This window comes from Vanessa cardui, chromosome 9, assembly GCF_905220365.1.
Source record: "Vanessa cardui chromosome 9, ilVanCard2.1, whole genome shotgun sequence".
Lineage (NCBI taxonomy): Eukaryota > Metazoa > Arthropoda > Insecta > Lepidoptera > Nymphalidae > Vanessa > Vanessa cardui.
This window is the reverse complement of record NC_061131.1, coordinates 5087617-5109811: the sequence shown is the minus strand read 5'-3', so window position 1 is coordinate 5109811 and position 22195 is coordinate 5087617. Positions and strand designations below refer to the sequence as shown.

Sequence of the window (22195 nt, the reverse complement as noted above, 5' to 3'; positions counted from 1 at the left end):
TATTATTTTAACGTCAACATTTCTGTTGACTTTGGCTTATGGCATCAAGATTTTCCTTCTACAATTTAGAGCATTCGTTGATATCTTATGTCAGTGTGAGTCTAATAATAATCATGCAGTTTTTTCTTTAATAAATATATTTTAATTAAGCACATTTTCGACGTGACCTTGAAACACGGCATATTTTATAAAGAAGCGCTACCCGCAGATTTATGCACTTAACTAAAGCAGCGAAATACACGTAAATATATTAGAGAGATTCCCGTGTAGAAAGCACTTCAAACTGCAGACCCGTTTGAGCTAACACGTTAATTTAGCTAACGAACCATACGCAAGAGCCCTTGCAAAGAGGCTGCCAGCAACATTTATTTTTTGACCCGATGGTGGAAACAGATATATAGCCTTAAAGGCTCGCCTAGTGGGAAAACTGTTTTTGCAATTTACATTGGACGTCAAAGAGCGATCGAAGCTAAAAGTACTCTCCGTAGGTGTACAATGTACATATGTATGTTCGCTTTCACTGGGAGGACCTACATGGTCAATATGGAGCCGGTTTTTTTATTCAACTACGGATTGTATGGATAGATCTCAGATTTTTTTTCGAGTAAATGCATCGCGATAAAAATACCTTTTGAAAAGATATTTTGTTAACTGTTTTTATACCAAATCTAGGCCTCAAATCCTCACAAGATCTGTAGAACAATCAGAAATTAATTAATTGAATATTTAAATAAAATTTTTGAAATAATATTGTTGGCCACATGACTGGTCTATTACAATGTTAGTGCATTATCGTCAAATATTAACTAACCTGTTAAAGATTTGTAAAGTTGTAATGTTTCAACAATTAGTCGATTTAATAAAAAAATATCAAACACAATATCTTAATAAATAAACCCACATAATAATATATAACCACGCCGACTCATGAAAAACTTATCTTTCTTGCAATCTGTCGTAATTCTTGTGAAGACATGCCCCAGTACTTTTCTTCATAAGTAGAACAGGATCTTGTCATTAATTACAGTTGCAGGAAATGTGTCGGTGGATGAATGCTTCCTTAAAAACAACGTCGCCTGGGATTAAAAGAACTATTTCATGTTGTTTATATTGATATAAAAACGTGTACAGACTGCATTCCACATTCTTTGAAATAGTTTTTTTAAGGGAGCTACAAAAAAAACATGAGATAAAAAAGTGTTATGATTTTCTGAAAATATATTTCAGTATTTACGTACTTATTTACACAGAAGACGTAGTTTTTAACTAACTTCAAAGGGTAATAAACTCAGAAAATAGTCGGTTTTATATAATTTAAACGAATGATAATTTTATATAATATGTATGCCCATCGATTACTGGAAAGAGGATAGAGCGACAAGTTTGTATTGACTACGACTTCAAGACAGTCTTGTTGACCCAATTCCTTTTTTAATGTTAATATCAGTTATTTTTTACTTGGTGGTATGGCTTAGTGCAAGCCCGCCTGGGTAGGTACAACCCACTCATCAGATATTCTACCACTAAACAACAGTACGCAGTATATTTTGTGTTTCGGTTTGAAGGGTGAGTGAGCCAGTGTAACTACAGGCACGAGGGACATAACATCTTAGTTCCCAAGGTTGGTGGCGCATTGACGATGTAAGGAAGAGTTAATATTTCTTACAGCGTCATTGTCTATGGGTGATGGTGACCACTAACCATCAGGTGGCCTATATGCTCATTCGCCAATCAATGCCATAAAAAAATCTATCAATGACGTAAGGGAGTGCATTGTTAAAATATCTACTTATAAATAAAATAGAACATCGAAATAGAATATCGTCCTTTGATTACTCATCAACAGTTATGTGAGCATTCTCAAGATATTTTCCTTGACCGCCGAGCATGAGGTAAATTGTATAAACAGGTTATTCTTAATTACTAGTTACTTTGCCATCATTAGATGACATCAGTAAGAAAATAACAATATTTATCAAGTGCAATATCTTTCAATTACTAGAACCATGGAGCAACACCTTTCTATAATAATATAATATAACCTACAAACCAGAACTGAAACAATACTTATTGTGTCCTGATTGGGTGAGCCTGTTCCCAGGTTTGGTGGTGCATTGGTGATGTAAAAGAAGCTTAGAATTTCTTCATTCTTTCTTATCTTTTGACTGTTTGTATCAAATGTTTCCAATGATACCATGCCGCTTACAAATTTTAAAACAGATAGAGTGGCTCCAAGTAACTTTAAAAAAAAGCTAACTTAAAAACCAATCTGTTTATATTTAAACCTTAGTGAAGTGAGAATAAATTGTGATTGATCGCAAAGTGAAAATTGAGATATATTGGTCTAACATGCTTCCTTACGTTATGTCGTACGAACAACCACTACTCTAATTTAAATTTGGTATAATAACGTTTTAATAGATACATGTTGTAAATTAGTTAAGATGACATTTTGATTAAATAAATTGTTTAAAAAAATGTAAGAGGGAAATATCTGCTATCGCCAAAATTTTAGTTAAAACTAAATCAGTAGTAGTAGTAATTTCTTTCCGTTTAAAAATGTACACAAAAATGAATGTTCGAATAATGATAATGGGTGTTGATAATTGTGATGATGCGTCAATTTTATTTGAATACACAGAACAAAATTAACTATGATCTAATAAGCAATTTCATATTCAACGAACACGTCATTATCATTCGTTTAACGTTATCGCATTTATTTGTTGTCAGCATATCATGCATTGCATTGAGTAGCCCTCAACAATCGGCGACTTCTTTGTGCAAATTGCTCCAGCCAGATATGTGGATGTGACCAAATGGCAGAATACCTAATAAAACCAAATATATATCTACGTCGTCATGGATCGAGATCGCTTAGTAATGCTACCATAACGTCCTGCTGGATGGCGATGGCTGGCTTGCTCGACAATAAGTCATACGGTACCGAGAATTAGTTTGCCATAGTCAAGCTCCTGCGCGGATTTGTGCGTAGTTACGCCTTCTTCTCTTCTGACTTTTCTAAGTGAAATCCGCAGATATATTTTCCGCAAGCTGCCGTTCCGTGGCTTCAGTCATGAACTTAACTTGCTCAACCAACTCATACTTAACAATTAGGTCAGGAGGGAGATTCTCTCGTTTTGCTATCTGGTGCAGAATTACACAAGTTTGGCCAGCAATGGCGCTTTCCTTATAGAGGCAGTTTTAATGGCACATCGCCTCTATTGGGAATAGATATTCTATAGAAGTAGAAAGGAAAGTGACCAAACAGCACTTCACTCCTACTCTCTTACAGTTATAAATTCCATTCTATAAACAGTAACGAATATAACCTAGGCCGAATACATCTACAAAAAAAATGTCAGAAAAACGCAATAAGTATTAACCCAAGACCAATCTATAGCTTAATAAGTGAACCATAAGGATAACAAGACCATCAATTGTTAAAAAATCAGTGTAGATTTAGCAACAAAATTAAACACAATAACAGCCACGTCATTTTAAATTGATTGAATGCGGCAGGCAGATCCAACAGAAGTAGCGACTTCACCTTTTACGGACATAATAGACTTGTAAAATGTCATTATTAAAATGCTTTTAAGAATCTATTTAAATGAAGTATAAGTACCTACTTCTTCATGATCAAGTGTTTGGTGTTCAGCAGCAACAAAGTCGTTTCAAGCACTTAATCTAGGCATCTTTGTTGTTTTTTTTTTCAATGAAAATTATTATAAAGGGAAGAAAACAAGACAAACTTTTCCTTTAAGAGATTTTTAATAATTAAAACTAAGCTAACAAAGTATGCATTAAAATGTCAGCAACAGCCTCGCCTCGCCTGTGTTGCTTTCTTGTGTAAAATTAAAAGTGTCCACGGAGAAATATGTAACGCAAACACTTCATTAAAACATAATGATGTTACTGTAGTGTATTGTTCCTCATTGTACTTCTTCACAAAAGCGAGAGCGCGAAAGAACATTCAATTACCGTGTGAAAAATGTTTCCAGTCTTTGTGATTGCTTAACCTTGGTTTATTGAATTTGTCGAGGAATACTGAAGGAAATACAAAGCATTTAACGTATTTGCTCTAACTACCTACCAGCAGCCTCCTCCTCCTATAAAATTATCCATAGGACGCTCGCTTGCTTTTGAAAATAATAATAATGGTGCGTAATTTCGCGCACTTTTCTTAGTCATGGAATTTTACGTATATATCCAAATACTGGGATTTTTATTCATCATTTTTTGTATCGAGCACAATAATCTGTGTCTATATTAAGTGACAGTCCAATTTAGTATATAACCTAAATCTCCATTATGAAGGTCAAAAGTGTAAACGCCACGTGGAACATCTGTTATCATCAGAGATTATTAAGTCTTTGCGTCATTCGACTGCAAGTCTAGCACTGTCAATAAATTGTTCGCAAATCTTTAGCCTTGTGTACTCTTACATACTTCTTTTGTTGTCTAATCTTAACAGTCTATTTGAATATGAGAACGTACTGTATACATTTGTTTTTTTTTTATTTAAATGGAGATTCGGATGGAGTTTATTGATATCGACTCGACCCCTGTCTGGGAAGGTTTCCTGGAAGGTTTATGCAGAGCAAGGTGAAAATTTGTGGCTTTGTTTAAATAAACTAGTTACCTGCCTATTTTTGCTGAGTATTTGTGTTTAATTAATTTTAGACCAAAGATCATGGATGGATTTGAACATTTTATATACTGTTATTTGAAACCTTTATTAATGTCTTGCTAATTAGGTCAAACGATTAGCCCAATATGGAACGATTTTACAGTTTGAAAGTAGAAGTACGATACGATTTTTTATAATTATCTGACAGTCAATATACAAAGGAAATGGTTTAGGCTGCACTCATGGATCCGAACTGGTCGGGCTTATTAGAAAGTTATTAACTTTTTTTGTAAAGTTAGTCTTAGCTGCAGTTCCATGCTTGGAACTTGCCATTTTTCTGTCAGTGCCTTTTATATACATAGTAAAAAAGAAAGGCGAGGTATGTTGAGGTAGTATTTATCTCATTTTCCCGTTGAATTATAAATACCTACCCAAAATAATGACATAAACTGAAATTCTCTTATTTAATATAATATTATAGATACATTCAAATGTATTTACAGAATAAGCGATTTTCATTAAACACATAACATATCTTTATAAATAAGTATGACAATAGTAGCTGATGATCGGAAATTAAATCGGACGTATGTAGTCAGTATTTTGAAGCTATTATTCCGATAAAGTGGAACGTCACTGGGGAATTAATTTCAAACTTCAATGGCTTTCATTTGAATGGAGTCATTGGATTATATTACAGTGGAATTGGATAAATATTGGAGCAGAATTGAACTTAAAATAGTTGGTCTGTAGTTTAGTTGCCATTTCGGTTTTGGTTGCGAAGTTTTATTGCACTTGTTGAACATTGCGATTGGCGATTTTGATAGCTTTGTTAAATGTTACGAAACAATAATTTGGATAACCGTTCAAATGTTTGAAGAAATTGATAACCTACCATTTATTTATCAGTCTCACTGACCAAGGAATCTTAATCAGATTTAATGCAAAATTTTAAAAGATTAAATTATTGTTGTATTAACCTCACGTATTAATACCTTTTGTATAAATAATTGCTAAACAAATCTAGAAGTTAATTTTGAGATTGTATTTGAAGCTTTGTTCGTGTACCTCGATACCTATGTATGTATATGGCAATGTCAACTACATAATAGTTTTCCTTATAATTTAAAAGCAATTATATTTAATGTTCGTGTCATATAATTCTAGCATATATTTTAAAATATTACTAGAAACGATATATGATGTAAATGCAGTCTGTTGCTTCGATTGTCAGCAACATTCGCTAAACTAAACTGTAATCAAGTTTAATCCGGATAAAATTAGTTTCTTTTTTAGAAAATCCTTAAAAAGACATTTCAGAAGTTACCTTGATAGCATTTGAATTATCTACTTTAGTTTAGTGACAGATTTCGTCAATCTTGTCAAATTCTATTTAGTTGTGTCAAAAGGCAAAATTAAACAAAACCGTAAACTCCGAGGTCAGCATTTATCAACGTCAAACAGAAATTAGTGAATTTTAATAGTCTCATGAATACATCTCGACTGACGAGAAACTTAGATGTTTAAAGTTGTGTGCCATGACAAAAGATGATAAAATATGTATCATGATATTACGGCAGTGGCTTCAACAGGAAAGGAATAAAAAGGCGTTCTTACAAAGAAGGTTTAAGTGATATTTACTCATGGGACGCTTCGTTTTAAAATATTTAAGGAGCGTATATGCAAGTAAAGTTGTTTCAGCGAAATTTTGTAAAACTAGCACACGTACTTTTTATCCTAGATAGATGTATCCAACACCTGCATATCGCTCTCACGGGTGACGCAATGACTGAAAACTAGTACTTTATATAATATTTAAAATTATGTTATTTAATATTTTATTAGTTTACACTTGAAATCATGCAGAAATACATACACATGCAACAATACACTTTATTTCAGTGGATTTTGCCAAATTTAGGTGCCGCCACCTTGTTCTTTCATATTATGTTTAAATTATAACATTTTAAATTAACATGGTTATTTTTATTACTAAAGTTATTAATTGCGCATTATTTACCATGTTTTTTATTTTTATCTCGTCGAAATATCGAGCTCCACCGAATAAAAATAAAAAACATGGTAAATATCCCGCAATTAATAACTTTAGTAATGTTTAAATTATATTTATAAAGGAGATCGTGGCTGACGGTAAACAAAAATTTCTCGATTTATCCTTCATTCTTTTTATCCTAAGCCACAAGAAACTGTTGGAATAAACTCCAAGAGTTGAATGATCTTTGCTTTGTGTTTGAACACAAACAGTATTAACGGGCTGCTCCTTGACTTTAGGTTAATCTAAAAACGAATATTTTCCCGAATATACATAGAAAAAAAATTGTACGAAAAGTAAATAGGTCGTATATTTCAAATTAAAAAAGATATAAATACATTTTCATATTAATGTTCCTTTGCGATCATTATACTTATTTTGCAATCTTGGAAAAAAAAATGGAAATAATTTATGAAATGGAATGGAATAGAAATTGTACTACAACATTTTAATATTTGAAATAGAGAACTGATATGCGGAATTGGAACAAAAGCTCAAATACTACCGAATGGCATTCTCGAATCAACCTCTAGTTTATGCAGAAATTATATGCAATATGTAGGATATTTGGTCAAAAGTAGGATTAAAGCCTACATTTCCTGACGGCATACTGTCATTTGCACGGCACCCACGTACGCTCCGTGTACGCTGGCATCGTGCAAAATGACAGCATTTCGACATAATTACAGTATTTTCAAATAGTCACAAATAATAAAAATAAATTATTAAAGATTTAACGTTGAAACATTGACATATTGAAATATTCTTACGCATGTAGTCAAGCCTGTGGCTATCAAGCTAACGTTTGCTGAGTATAAGAACTGAAAGAAAGCCGACTATTTGTTACCCCGATGTTAAAAGCTAGCTATCTGAACAGGATAGCATAGTGGACTCCTTATAGTCGGTCAGTATATAGTCAGACACAATTCCCGGGACCAATAGCTGACCATTCTGAGGTACGGGAATGTATCTTTGGGGTGTAACTAAGTTTAGTGTTACATTTTTTTTTATTCTATGGGTCGGCGGACGAAAATATGGGCCACCTAATGTTAATTGGTCACCAATGCCCATTTAAAATGGCGCTGTAAAAATATTATCTATTCCTCACATCGTCAAACTAAGATGTCATGTCCCTTGTAAAACCGGAACACAACAATACTATGCACGGTTGTTTGTCGATATAATATCTGATGGTACCTACCCAGACGGACTTGGACAGAGTCCTACCACCAAGTATAAAACATTCGAATTGGAAATACTCACAAATTAAATACAACCGATTAAAACCAAATAGCTCTGAATCTCTAGCTATACAAGAAAACTTCTAGATCAACGAGGCAATCGATTTTCGTACACAGATATCGTACGACAAGATTACTTGTAGAAAATTTACCTCAGGATTAAATTCACAAATGATATATTAAATATCTGATTATAAATTATCTCAATAAATCACCTTATTATTCCTAACTATAATGAACCGTTTTAAAATCCAAAATTGATGATAAAAGAATTTGTAAGTCGACCTATATATTCAGAATAAATGGGATAAATGGTACGCTATAAATCAGGAAGTTAAGTAGGGAACGATTTGTCGACTCACGCTTTGACAGACAAACGATAACGGAATAAGTAGGTCAATATCTTGACCATTATGTAGTTTCAATATCATTATTGGTTTTTGTTAAACATAGTTGTTATTGCAATGTGGAACAGTCAACATTCTAGTAAATAGCAAATCATTACACAGTATAAAATAAAGTCGCTTACCGTTGTCTGTCCCTACGTTTGCTTAGATCTTTAAAATTACGCAACGGATTTTGATGCGATTTTTATAATAGATAGAGTGATTCAATAGGAAGGTTTTTGCATATAATACATGGACATTTAGTATAGAAACTCTGATAATTTCAGAAGTTTTTAATGTGATGTGTGAATTCTGTTGTATATTTAGTATCAGTATTGCACCCGTGCGATGCCGAGGTGGGTTGCTAGACTATATATGTATATAATAAAATTTGACTGGCCCATTGTAAGACTAAATTAATCGGTTTTTACTTAATGCATATGTATGTTTACACGGTACATATACCAAAATAACATTTTATTACAATTTTTTGTCTTTCTTTATGTCTGTCTATCCGTTTATTCCGGCTTATCTCTAATTTTCTTCTTTCTCTCAGAATTTCTCTGGCAGAAAGCTAATGTAATACGGAGTTATTAGCCTACTATAATAATTGTTAAATTCAAACGCACACGAGGTCGCGGACACAGCAAATAACCTATAAATATCTCACTACTGGGATACCCTACTACTTCAATGCGATGTTTTTTTATCAATCACGAGATCGAGCACGAGATGAAAGACTGACTAAGCTCATAAATTTCGCTGGTATTGCTCGGGCGTGAACTCGCGATCATCGATAAGATTCAGGAGCTCCAATCACCGAACCATCTCGGCTTTATGTCAGCATTTTCCTCTATAACAATTTATTTCGTATTCCTTCACTGCGTATTAAAATATTACTCATATATTATTGGTGTCCTTTAATAGCTTTGCATGGGACCAGCCGAACAAAATTCATACACTAACGCGTTTAAATCAATAAGTTAAATAAAGGCCGAAAACACAAGTAGGATAATTGATTGAGTAGTTTTTGAAATTATCATAGAGTGAGATTGACTTAAAAACAAATAAAAAACAAGTACCGTTGTTATTGTATAAAAACAAATAAATACATTGGTAGCAATTTAACAATGTATTAACAATCACGTTTTCCAATTAATCAAAAAACGTTTTACACTTCATGGAAATACAACAAAATACGAAACAATTTGTTTTATTTCAAGGATTTTTTAACCCGTTGAATAAAGTATCCCTACATGACCCTAATAATTAATTCTGCATTGTCAGACGTATCTGAGACCCAAAGGTCACAGATTAACGAGGGCTATTTTCGGCTGTGACCTGCTACCGTTTATATTTGTGCCTTTCAGTGCAATTTGCTTCACTAATACTAATGAAGTAGTTCCGTTTTGGTACTCATATTAATTTGATAAAAACGGCCCATCGTTATTACTTTGTAAACTTTGAGGACTTTCCTGCGGGTGTTTATTTAAAGAATCAATTATCTTTTTCTATAGCTTTTGATTGGACATCGGAACGGAGAAGATGCAGGATTGTATTAATAATTATCTTTAATTAAAATAAATATGTGTAAGTTTATTATGTATTTATTTATTTTATAGTTTTCGAAACACCATCGGCATATTCACAAAATATTAAGAAAAAGTAAGAAATAAATTAATGTACGGTGTGATACACCAGTACAGGCGTTTACATTTTACATTACAAATAACAAAAACATTACACTCTTACATCAATAAATCTTTAAAATAACAACAAAAATAGAAAAGAATATGAAAGAAAAAAATAATATTAATTTATTACTATTAAAAAATTATCTTGATACTAATTGAGCAAAGGGTCTAATTTTTTCTTAAAACTATTGCTTTTATGGCTAAATATATCAATCTCGTGAGAACTGATATTATTGTAACGATTATGTTTAAGCTCTTCGAATTTGAACATCGTAATACTTAAATACTAATATGTCAATTTGCTTATGATTTTATAAATAATATACCTGACCAACTTTGGAGGGGTGGAATAAGATAGCAGGGTTCGAATAAGATACTACATATAACGTTTATAATGAAGAACAAAACATAACTCATATTTTTTGGGTTTAGGAACATTTTAAAATTCGAACAGAATTTTCAAAACTTTATTACAATGATTGCTTAACTACGCAATGAGGACGCTTAGAAGATATTTTAAATTTAGAATAAAAAAACTCAATTATGTTCTTAATATGAATCACAATTTAAAAAAAAAAACACTGTAACAGTTTGACTTTACGAACATACCACAAAGTAATTTTAATAAAGTATACAATGAATTGTTACCAAAATGTTTGTGTGCTTCACTAAGTTATATCGCTTTCATTTGAATCTGATACGGACGGTTATTAGAATTGGATGCAAACTTTATAGTGTAGGCGTTTATTTTGACTTCGGTCAAATGAAGTGAGTGGGTTGTATTATTTCAACTAAGTCACATATACGCTCCCCAACACATTTGACATTTCATATTAAAATGTGAACATAACCATTAGATTGGCTATGTTTACTCATATATTATGTAAATACATTTTGTTATAGTTTGAAGGACTTAGCAAATCATTATCGCTAAAGTAAATAAAACGAAACTAAAAATAAATAATAAGTTTAAGTGTTTATGAATAAAATAAAAATATATGTATTACTTAATAGTCCACTAAAATATTTTCGAACCGTCACTGAACTGAAATCGATGAAAGTTAAAGCTAAAACGTGAAAATATATTCCATTTTTTAAATACCCCTTGAAGGAGTAAAGTTGGGTATAAAGACACATATACTAGTTCTTTAATTTTGAATTCAAAAAAAGAAAAAAAAAGCGTCTGTTATGGGGGACAAATAATAGTAGAGCTCTGTACTGTCTTGCCTTATTTTGTTAATGGCTACTTACAATATTTAGGGTGTTCGGTACAAATCAAAGCAGAAATTGTTATGTATGTTATTCTTAATTCATCAATAAATGGCGTGATGCACTTATTACACTTATTACACTTACAATAATATTTCCGAAAGACAAAATGAACCATAATTGATTTGATAACAGTGAATTTGAAATAAATGGGATTTTTTTCATCCTACCCTATACTGTATTCAACCCATACTTTTTTTATTTCAGCGTACAAGCACGAGCCTTTGGGGTGAATGGATGGGCGTGATGCATGGCGACGAAATGGAATACGTCTTCGGACATCCTCTGAATATGTCCCTTCAGTACCACACCCGGGAACGAGACCTGGCCGCTCACATCATGCAATCTTTCACACGATTCGCATTAACTGGGTAAGTCTATTGGGATTGCATTAGAAATTCGCATCCCGAATTTAAGGTTGGGGAAGGGGTGGGGGGTAAGGGGTGGTGGTGTAGTACCTACACCACCACTCTTCCCGCGCGGAAATCATTAGTTTTTTTTTTCAGTTTTTAAATTTCAATACTAAAATCATCAAAATTCGTACTGTTAGTTAAATTTTGGAAGGGGAGAGATATAAAATTCCAATTATTGGTATACAATGTGATTTCTGGCGCTGCGCCGGCCGCTGCCGCGGCACGCTCGCTTCGCTCGCTCGGCTTGCGCAGCGTTTGGTCATAAAATCTAACCTAACCTAACCTATCCTTAGCTACTATAACTATCTACTATTTTTGTTGCCGGAGTGGCTTCGCCACTCCTGTGCCCCTCACAGCTGTTAATTTTGGGTGAAAATAGAAACAACAATAGGTATATTTTAGAAATTTATAAGAACCATTTATCTGTATATATACTTGACTAAATTTAATAATGCGATAAATGGATCTTTTTTATATTTTATGTTATATTGTATTCTATTATCATGTTCGTAAAATCTTCTGGGTGATTATTATTTTCTTTACAAAAGAATCGCTTCACTACAAAATTAAATTAAACTTTTATACGTTTTTTTTTACTATAAATTAATATAGTATTTGTTAAAATATAATACAGAAAAAAGCTAATAAACATAAAAATAATGATTTAAGGTTAATTATAATGTAAAATATCGATCCGTTACACGTAACTTTAAACGCACATTAAAAAAAAACTATGGGTTTCCGAGGGTTGGGAGTGGTAAATTTCGAGAGAGGGGAACAACCCCTTTAAGAAACAACCCCTACTATCATCAAATTCGGGATGCGAATTTCTAATGCCGACCCAGTCTATTAATTAGCAGGTGGTAACTATCAAAGTTTGAGAAGCAGTGGGTGGGCCATTGACAAAAAAATTATTTGACAGACTATGTGCCTGTCTGATTCTCTTTGGAATTATAATTAGTATCCCTTACCATAGAATGGTTATATATTAGTTGTGAAGTTAAATGCTTGAGAAAAGATTATGAAAAGACTATGATAGTCTTTTGTTTCCAAATTTATTGTGTTTTAAGAGGCGGATGTATATAGAAACACCTCCACAAATTGAAGACGACATTTTAACGCCTACGATATGCAATCTTTCATTATATTCACTTTAACTGATTCGAACGACTGGGCCGTATAAAACTTTACATTATTTTGTATTAAATAATCATTGTAGTCATAAATACAATTAACTGTAGTATATACATTTCTGATATTATATGAGATATTTTCCTAGCCACAAATACTATATAGTATAATAATCTATTATAAATTTATTCAGTATATAATATTGGGAAAGAAAATCTTGGGCTGTCACGATGGTAGTAAAATTGTGACTGTCGGTGGCATCCTTGATGAATATTTGGTTGATATAACTGAAATTTGGTCAATTAGTGTACATCGATATTTGTTTAATGATGGCCCTGTGGTTAGAGCGCATGCATCTTAACCGATGGTTACGGGTTCAAACCCCGTCAAGCACCACTGAATATTCACGTGCTTAACTTGTGTTTACGATTCATCTCGTGTTAGGTGGATTATCTAATTTCAATGAAATTCTACCACATGTGTATTCCACCAACCCATCGTTGTAGAATATGCTCCAAAAACTTTCTCCTTAAAAGGAGGGAAGCCTTAACCCAACATTGGAATATTTACAGGCTATAAATGTTGATATATGGTTTTAAAGTTTAATGAATAGTCGATTACAATAGTATTAATATTGATAAAAACCTTATTATAAGTTAAATAACCTTTCGAAATAAATAAACCATGTAACACAATAGTGGTGCTTTAAATGCGTAAACCAAGAGCCAATCTACTCGGTTTGTAGTGTCTGATGTCCAATTAATGCAACTAGAACATGAGACGGCGACCAATGTATACGGGAAACGCAGACGCGTTTTGACTGCAAGTGTCATACGATCGCACGGCATCCGTTAAATTAGCGTTAATGTCACTTGGAATATCCTATTAATATGATGCGTTTGAGGAAATAAAGTTTGAGGATTGTATGTATGTTTGTTTCTCTTTCACGAAAAACTGATGAGCGGATTTGGATGAAATTTTAGAGTGATATGGGTTGAACATCAGAATAACTCATAGACTACAACTTACAATGATTTTTGGTAATTTGTTCATAATATAACGATACATATAAAGTACACGTGCGAAGCCAGGGTGTGTCGCCAGTATAGTATAGTATGTCATGCTGTAGAAGCAACAGCATAATAGCATTATTGAATAAGTTTTTGGATATGTTTTAATTTTTTTTTATAATTAAATAATATGTTTTGTATATGTGTTATATTGTAATGGCCGACGTTGGTTATTTTTGTGTTTTTTTTTTTATTTTCGTAAACAAAGCAACAGCCTGTTCTTTTCCCACTGCTGGGCTAAGGCTATATTTTAGCGATACAATTTTAATTTTGCTTGTTAATTTTACGTGCTTAACATTTATCTATCTTATTCTTATTAATATTATATATGATATTGATATTGATATTCATATGTATTAAGAAATATACCTATACAATAAAAATATACTTAGAACATCTTTGATACAATTACGTATATATTTGCGATTACGTGTAACGTGTCAAAGAAATTAACAAGACATTAAGGATAATGAGTCGATTACTTCATACAATACAACCGGTTTCTTACCTCAGTGTAGTTGTAGTAAATAGTATTATAATATTGCAGGAAACCGCACAAGCCTGACGAGAAGTGGCCGTTGTACTCGCGGTCGTCGCCCCACTACTACACGTACACAGCTGACGGCCCAAGCGGCCCGGCCGGTCCACGCGGGCCCCGAGCCTCCGCCTGCGCTTTCTGGAATGACTTCCTGAACAAGCTTAATGGTAATGCAGCTTGGATTTGATAAATTCGATACAGATAATGTTAGCAATAGCCTTCGTTGTACGATCTTTATTACAACTTTTCTTTTTTCATACATTTCTATTACATACTGGTTTATATTGTGTCGTTTCAATACTGATTTATTTAGATGAAATTTTAAGCAAATCGAATGAAAATTTCATTTAATTTAAAGTCGTTTTATAAATGCGATTTTTGTTACATATTTTAACTACCTTACCAATGAGTCATACAACTAAAAGCTACATTATGCGCACAAAATATATAGCTATAAATGTTGTTCAGACGGTGCTTAGTAAATGCTATTTCCTTCATTTTAATCCTAATATAGGCGGAAAGAGTGACCCGTGACCACGAACGCTGTAAAGTGCTCGAAACGTCGGGATGCCAAAAATAATTAATATACGCGATTCAAATCCGTTATAACTAGTTTTATTTCAATGTGTAATCGCGAAAATTCAAGACAATATTATGGAAAGAGTCCTGTCAATGTTAGACTTACCACATTAACAATATAAAAGGTCGTCTCTTCAAGAGTTAATATTAATTCTTTAAAGGCGCAGAACCGGTCGAGGACATAAAATTGTCAGTACGATCGAGTTTTTGCGGTGCCGAAATTACTGTCTGCGATGTTAAGTAAAAACGCACAATTTCGATTCTTCGCTAAACCAGTTCGAAACTTAAATTTTAAATAACATTGAATCGACCTCTGAGTGTATGGGTTTTTATTTAAGTACAACATTCTTATGGTTTAAACTTTCAACTTCAATCAAATAGTGATTATATTTAGGCTTAAATTTATTTAATTTCTCTTTTATAGGCAGATATCGATTTACTTCTTATACTATAGTATAATAATCTAAAAAATATTTGAATATGTAATATTAACATATGTTTTGGTGTACAGTGTGAGATTAAATATTAATTTAATCGTCTTTAATGAACATACGCATGTGAAAAAGTAATATTTGTACGTGTGGAAAAGAGTAAATACTAAATTTCTTGAAGATTCCGAGCTAGTTGTATCTTTAATAAATGTAAAGATACAACTAGCTCGGAATGTATTCAATACTTTAACGTGATCAATTAAAAACGCTTTTATAATCTATGCACTATGATGCTTTGATTTTGATGTAATTATTCCCTAAGAAAATCGTATTCTATTTTCAGAATTGGAACACGTTCCATGTGATGGTGCCGTCACCGGGCCGTATTCGAGCGTCGCTGGTACCACGCTACCCATCATCCTGCTCACTGCACTGGCGACGACGGTGGCTCTATAAATCAATGTATCGCACGTTAATGTAAAACGTCATTTAAAAGCAAACATTGGAAATCACATTCTATCGCTTAGAATTAAGTTATCTCTTATCAAAACAATTGACATTCTCAAAACAATTTTGCAAAAATTTATTTAATTTTCTGTACTGTTAATTTTATTTTCCTCCCTCGGTCCAGTTGAAACAGGCTAATATTTAATTGTAAGTAATAAAAATCGATAATTTTATAATATCTGTATTTATATAAGGGAATGGAGTAGCCGCTTATGTGATTAGTTTTCACGATGTTCCTCTACCTAGTAGATTTGTAGATCTTTGGATGTATGTTTAGTTCTTGGTCGAATATTTAAGAGACCGGTTAAGTGTGTGTTAGTTTTATTAGTAAAATAAATAATGTTTACACACCGGCTTTAATCGTTGAAGCGTTGCTCGGCTTTGACATAACATTGAAGCTATCACAATACATATCAATGTGTGCCTCTGCTTTAACAGCAAACAATACATATCTAAATTAGAGCGAAATTTTAGAATTTTATATTATATGTATAGAAGTGTGTACGATGTGAGACGAATTTTTAACAATATATTTACTATTTAGGACGCTATCGGCTCGTACCACTTGAGTATCTTATGAAATCCAATTCTTATGACTTCATACAAATAATACTATATTTTGTAAATAACCCTTCTTACATTTAGGACGCGATATCCCGACTTTTAAATATTATAAAAACTTTTCTATGTACCAATAACGGGACGTATATATAGTACCTTAGTAATCGTTATACTATACTAAATCACGTGGTAAATTAATATCAATATAATTAAAAAACGGCAATGCTGTGCAAGTTAGTGTATGTAGTAACAGAGATGTATAAGAATCTAATTGTATCTTATCGTGGTATTATTTATAAAAATAAAATATTTATATTCCCAAGAATATTATATATAGAATATTATTTATACCTTATTATTAAATTACAACTTTTTTTTTTAATAAAACTCAATCATGGCATTGAAAGTAATATTCCGTCAGAGTGACGTAAACAGCATGACAATGCTTTAAAATGAAATCATCTTATGAATTTAATAAAAATTTTAAACATGGTATTTGTAAAATGAAAAAAAAAACATTAGCGTAAATAAATATTTATATGTGGTTGTCAATTAAACTTGAACGATTTTAATATGTATTATATATATTATACGAATGGTTTTACACACAAATGAATTGTGCCATTTAACCAAACCGCACATTGGTCATTTCATACAGTTTAGTCGGTTTCCAAATGTGATTCAATACGGAAATATCGCTCGACAACGTCTAAACTATAGGTGGATAGAAAAAAATCTTTAATGTGCGCTCAAAATTAGTATTTCCATCAATTTATTCAACTGTATTCGTAATAAATGTCGCTGTTAGTTAATATATGGTAGTGATCACTTTAGTATACACTAAATTGTTATGAATAAGAATTTATAAGCACGTAGTGTTAATTTACACAGGCATCTGTCCAACACTAAATAGATACTTCAAGGGACGTTATCCTTCTCAATTTACACACAGTTCAGATAAATGACGCACTATCTTGCTTTTTCGTCGAATTAAGCACAATTTGAGAAGTTGTATGGGATAGCTTTAATTAGTTAAAAATAAGATGTAAAGTGATAAATGAAATATAATGTTTAGCGATAACCGGAATCATTAGAAAAATAGATTTTAGAATTTTCTAGGCGATTACATTTTGCATGCTTTGAATGGAACAGCGATCGATCATTTAAAAATATTCATTGACAAAAATAAATAACAAATACATCACATATATATAGAAACTCTTTTCAAGAGAATGCTGAAAATAATAATGCCATATTGTGTGCCCCTTGAAAAAAAAAACAAGTATGAGTTCTAGCCGTGGCTACATAGTTCGTTGTTTTTCAATGAACGCATTTAAATGTTATAATAATAATAATTTGTTTTAATAATAATTAAAAATTAACAAAATTAAAACAGTTTTAAAACGTCGTTAGTTTTATTTTATTCGGGCCTAAAACTAAATCTGCGTCTCTAACCAGCATTAAAATAATTGTCATCCTAAATATTATTAAAGTTGTGAATAATAATTATAATTAATCTTCGTTGATATTTTAAGAAATATATCTGTTAGATTAAATGTGATTTTGATTAGAAACTCGTATTATATTTTTAAATCGTTTGTATTATATGTTATTATAATACTATGTTGATATTGTTCATTAAATAATTATGTTTGCACACGATTTTAGTGGTATTTCCACTTCAGTGTAAAATTTAGATATATTTTAGTATATTATATAAATTTTAAATATAAAAAAAAAATATTAAGGATGTTGTAGATATTAAAAAATTCATATAATATTATGACTTATTTGATCATTGAAATAAAACCTTATTTCATATGACATATTTATTTTGATTATGATATATATTTTTTTAATTATTACATTCATAGTTTACTGTTGTATCAATTAAACATAGTATATGTAAGAGTTCAGATAATCCTTCTTAGTTATTCGAAACATAATCCTCGGTAATTAAATGTGTAGTTAATTAGAAGGAGTAATATTTGTTAGAGATTAAACGTTTATATGTAATTTGTGTAAGCTTTTATGTGTTACGCAAGAATTGATGTTTGATATTGTGTTAGATCGGCTTACGAATAAAACTGTAATTGCAATCTAGAACTTGAAACTTTTTAAACGCCAATAGCTCCGTGGTTTACGGCTACCTAGCGATGTGAAGGTCACTCGATTCTGACCCCTATACACTTTCATTTACGGTTTATTGTCGTATCTACTCTTAACACAAGTGATAAGCTTAAATGAGTTATATAGGAATATTAGTAATTTCTTAATTAATTTTGGACATTGCTAACATTCTTTAAAAAAAATAAACTGTCACTTTTATGAATATGGACTCAACGACGTTGCTATATCATAATTATACATTGTTTTATTAACAACAGTATAATATTAACTTATGTATTTTTTCTATATAAATTTTAGAGCTGTGAAATGTAACATTTCGTGAACCTATTTACTTCGCATGATAATGATTGAAATCTAAAATCAAGATGTTTTAAAAGTAAAAGTAAAGTTCTAATTAAGATGTTTTAATCTCATTTATTTCCCGTTTTCATAGAAAAGTTTTACTGTATTTCGGATATGTAATATTTGTGTATTATCTGTGTAATTTTTAAATACGATTGTACGTTTATACTTATATTGTCAGGAAATGAAAAACGATGAATCGCATGTATTAAATGAATACTGTTCATACAACAATGGTATAATAATTAAAAAAATAATAATAATAATAACGTTATTCAAATATATTTATGATATAGTAACGCTGTTGAAATACATTGTGTTGATTTGTATTTTTTTTATTTGAGATTCAAAAATATTAAAAATTGTATAATTACTTTACCAAGTGATGTATTTATATGGAATTTGATAAGCGATGGTGAAAAGGAATGCGACGGAAAAGACTGTCATTACATTATATACGTATCATAAATATAACGATACATTCAAAACACTATGACATTGATATAATAACATGTCAAATTAACGTTTCTTTTAACGTTAATTTTGTACTCATGAAATTATATATGGAAATCAGTTTGATAAAAACATTCCGTTACTTTTTTATTTTTAAACATGCACAGACCTTATAAATCAAATAATACTGAATGTTTAAGAACTATTTGTATAATGACAGAATGTGTAGAGAGAATTTCGTTATATTTTCCAACGTTAAGTTAATGTTATTGTAAACTTGTTATATCTAATATAGAACCTTCTTTATTTTTAAATATAATTGTAAATATATATTATTTATACTATGGTACTACGGCTGATAGAATTATGACAAAAGAAAGATCAATACTTTTTGTATGGTGGTTACCTTGAATTTAGAAGAGGATATAATTATTTGTCTTTTTCATTTTCATATTTTGATAAGATTTTTTTATAATATTTTGGCGTTTTCATTATATAACATTACTTAGTATATCTGTATTCAATATTAATTTCTAATGAACAAGAAACCTTTGGCAGAAGTTTGCCATGTCAAACTTTCTTCACGACGCTATATTTTGTTTTATAGTTTATATGAAACATATAGTTGTTGTTGTTTAGTAATTTTTAACAGTTAATGTATAAAATAATTATCATCGTGTACTTGTAACGAGTTATGACACTTTTACTTAAATTTTTAATTGAATAAGCTTCACTGACTGATGATCTATTACACTCGATGCTTTTATTACAAGAATAACGATGTAATTAAAAAAAAAACCTAAGCTAATTATAGCGCGATTAAAAAGAACAATAACGCCATCTATGAACAACACAGTAAACTAACGGTTTTATTAATAATTATAAATATGAATATGTAAAACAATAAAAAAAATATCCGGTTAAATTACGCTACATATTATATAAAGTTTCAGAAATGTCTAATAATCAGCTGTTTTATTATTCATTCAGAAATGAACTGTAATTCTATCATCCGTAGTATTATTATATTAATATAATTTCGAATGTTATAAAATTCAAGTTTACTGTTTCGAAATCTGGTAGGTATTGCTTAAAAATTAGGTGCTATGTAATGTATACATATAGGTGTGCACTTACTCATATAAAATACCTATTAAAACTGAAATGCAAATGACATTGACAATATCTGTTAATAATTTTGGATTTCAATATTGTGTGCTACGCTTTAGATATATCTGTTAAAAATAATCATCTATATTTATTTATTAGAACATTTAAAATGAATAAAATAAAATCCGATATTATTGTACGTTATGTACAGCGATCTACAAATAACGTTGGAAAAGTATTATTTTATTTGGAATAATTCTTACTGGAAATGTTCATCAATCAATTCATTTATTAAAAAAAAAACAAACACTATTGTATCTGTATAACAAAAGCAGGGTAGAGTCAAAATGAATTTTACTTATATACCTAAATTAATCGATCATTGCGATTTGGAATACGAATGTGCCAGTAATGATTACATAATTTGTGTGTTCTATTTTCAAAAATTATCTGAGAGCCTCTAGTAAAGGAAAACATCGTTTGTACGCTTGCACGTATTGTAAGAATTTTTGGCAATTTCATATCATCATCATATCCACCAATAGCAGCGAAGTATATAATAATAACTACTTAATAATCTCTAAGAGGTGACTCGTGATTGGTCAAGCTGCGAGTGATTCCGAAATGTCACTTCTGTCTTATTTGTAGATCACTGTACATTGTTCTGATGATAAACTTCACCGTAGAAAAGCAAATATTTTTATCTGAATATTTTAGATTATAGTTATAATGGTTTGCTTTAAATATCAAATAACATATCTTTATTCAGACAATTATTCAATAAATTTTAATTAAAATTGTAGTTTCATTTTACAATTATTTTTAACATTTATAAAAAAAATCCTTTATAATACCAATGTTTGTTTCTTAGCTTCGAAAGCCATAAGTATATTTTAATGTTGTACGTTGTTATTGCTGTTCTTTTCAACTTCTTTTCTGTTTTAAGGTGTTGGTTGTCATGTGTTAGACAAAAAAGTAGCCTATGTCATTTCTTGGAGTTAAAGTTTGCTTCATACAAAATTTCATCAAAAAATCGGTTCAGCGAGTTGGTCGTGACAGACAGACAGACAGAGTTACTTTCACATTTATAATATTAATATAGAGAATATACCACGTCATGCTAAATGTCGCACTTGTACTTCATGGACCACTTTTTACTTCACTGGCAAGTAAAATTTTACAACAACAACAGCCTGTAAATTCCCACTGCTGGGCTAAAGGCCTCCTCTCCCTTTGAGGAGAAGGTTTGGAACATCTTCCACCACGCTGTTCCAATGCGGGTTGGTGGAATACACATGTGGCAGAATTTTTATGAAATTTGTAACATGCAGGCTTCCTTCAAGATGTTTTCCTTCACCGTTGAGCACGAGATGAATTATAAAGACAAATTAAGCACATGAATCAGCGATGCTTGCCTGGGTTTGAGTCCTCAATCATCGGTTAAGATGCACGCGTTCTAACCACTGGGCCATCTCGACTCTCAAAATTAAACAAAAAATTTATGTCACTTGTAAATGTGATTATAATTAAATATAAGGTGATAAGCACAGAGACGGGTTATTAACAACAGGGTTCTCGACTATAGATTTTTTTTATTTCTATATCCCAGCAAGGAAGCATATGACATCGGATTCTACAGCAGTCATAAGCTATA

General features: G+C 31.2%; 1 protein-coding gene across 2 annotated transcripts in view; it reads left to right on the top strand.

The window, feature by feature from the left end:
* The window catches only part of LOC124532279 (acetylcholinesterase-like), a 76892-nt gene extending 55554 nt beyond the window's left edge, over positions 1–21338 (top strand). For both annotated transcript variants that reach the window (XM_047107099.1, XM_047107097.1), the window contains exons 5-7: positions 11484–11647; positions 14438–14595; positions 15782–21338. In XM_047107099.1, coding sequence (XP_046963055.1) covers positions 11484–11647; positions 14438–14595; positions 15782–15894 — 435 coding nt within the window. In that variant the 3' untranslated portion in view covers positions 15895–21338. The remainder of the gene's footprint in view (positions 1–11483; positions 11648–14437; positions 14596–15781) is intronic.
* The last annotated feature ends 857 nt before the right edge of the window (positions 21339–22195 follow it).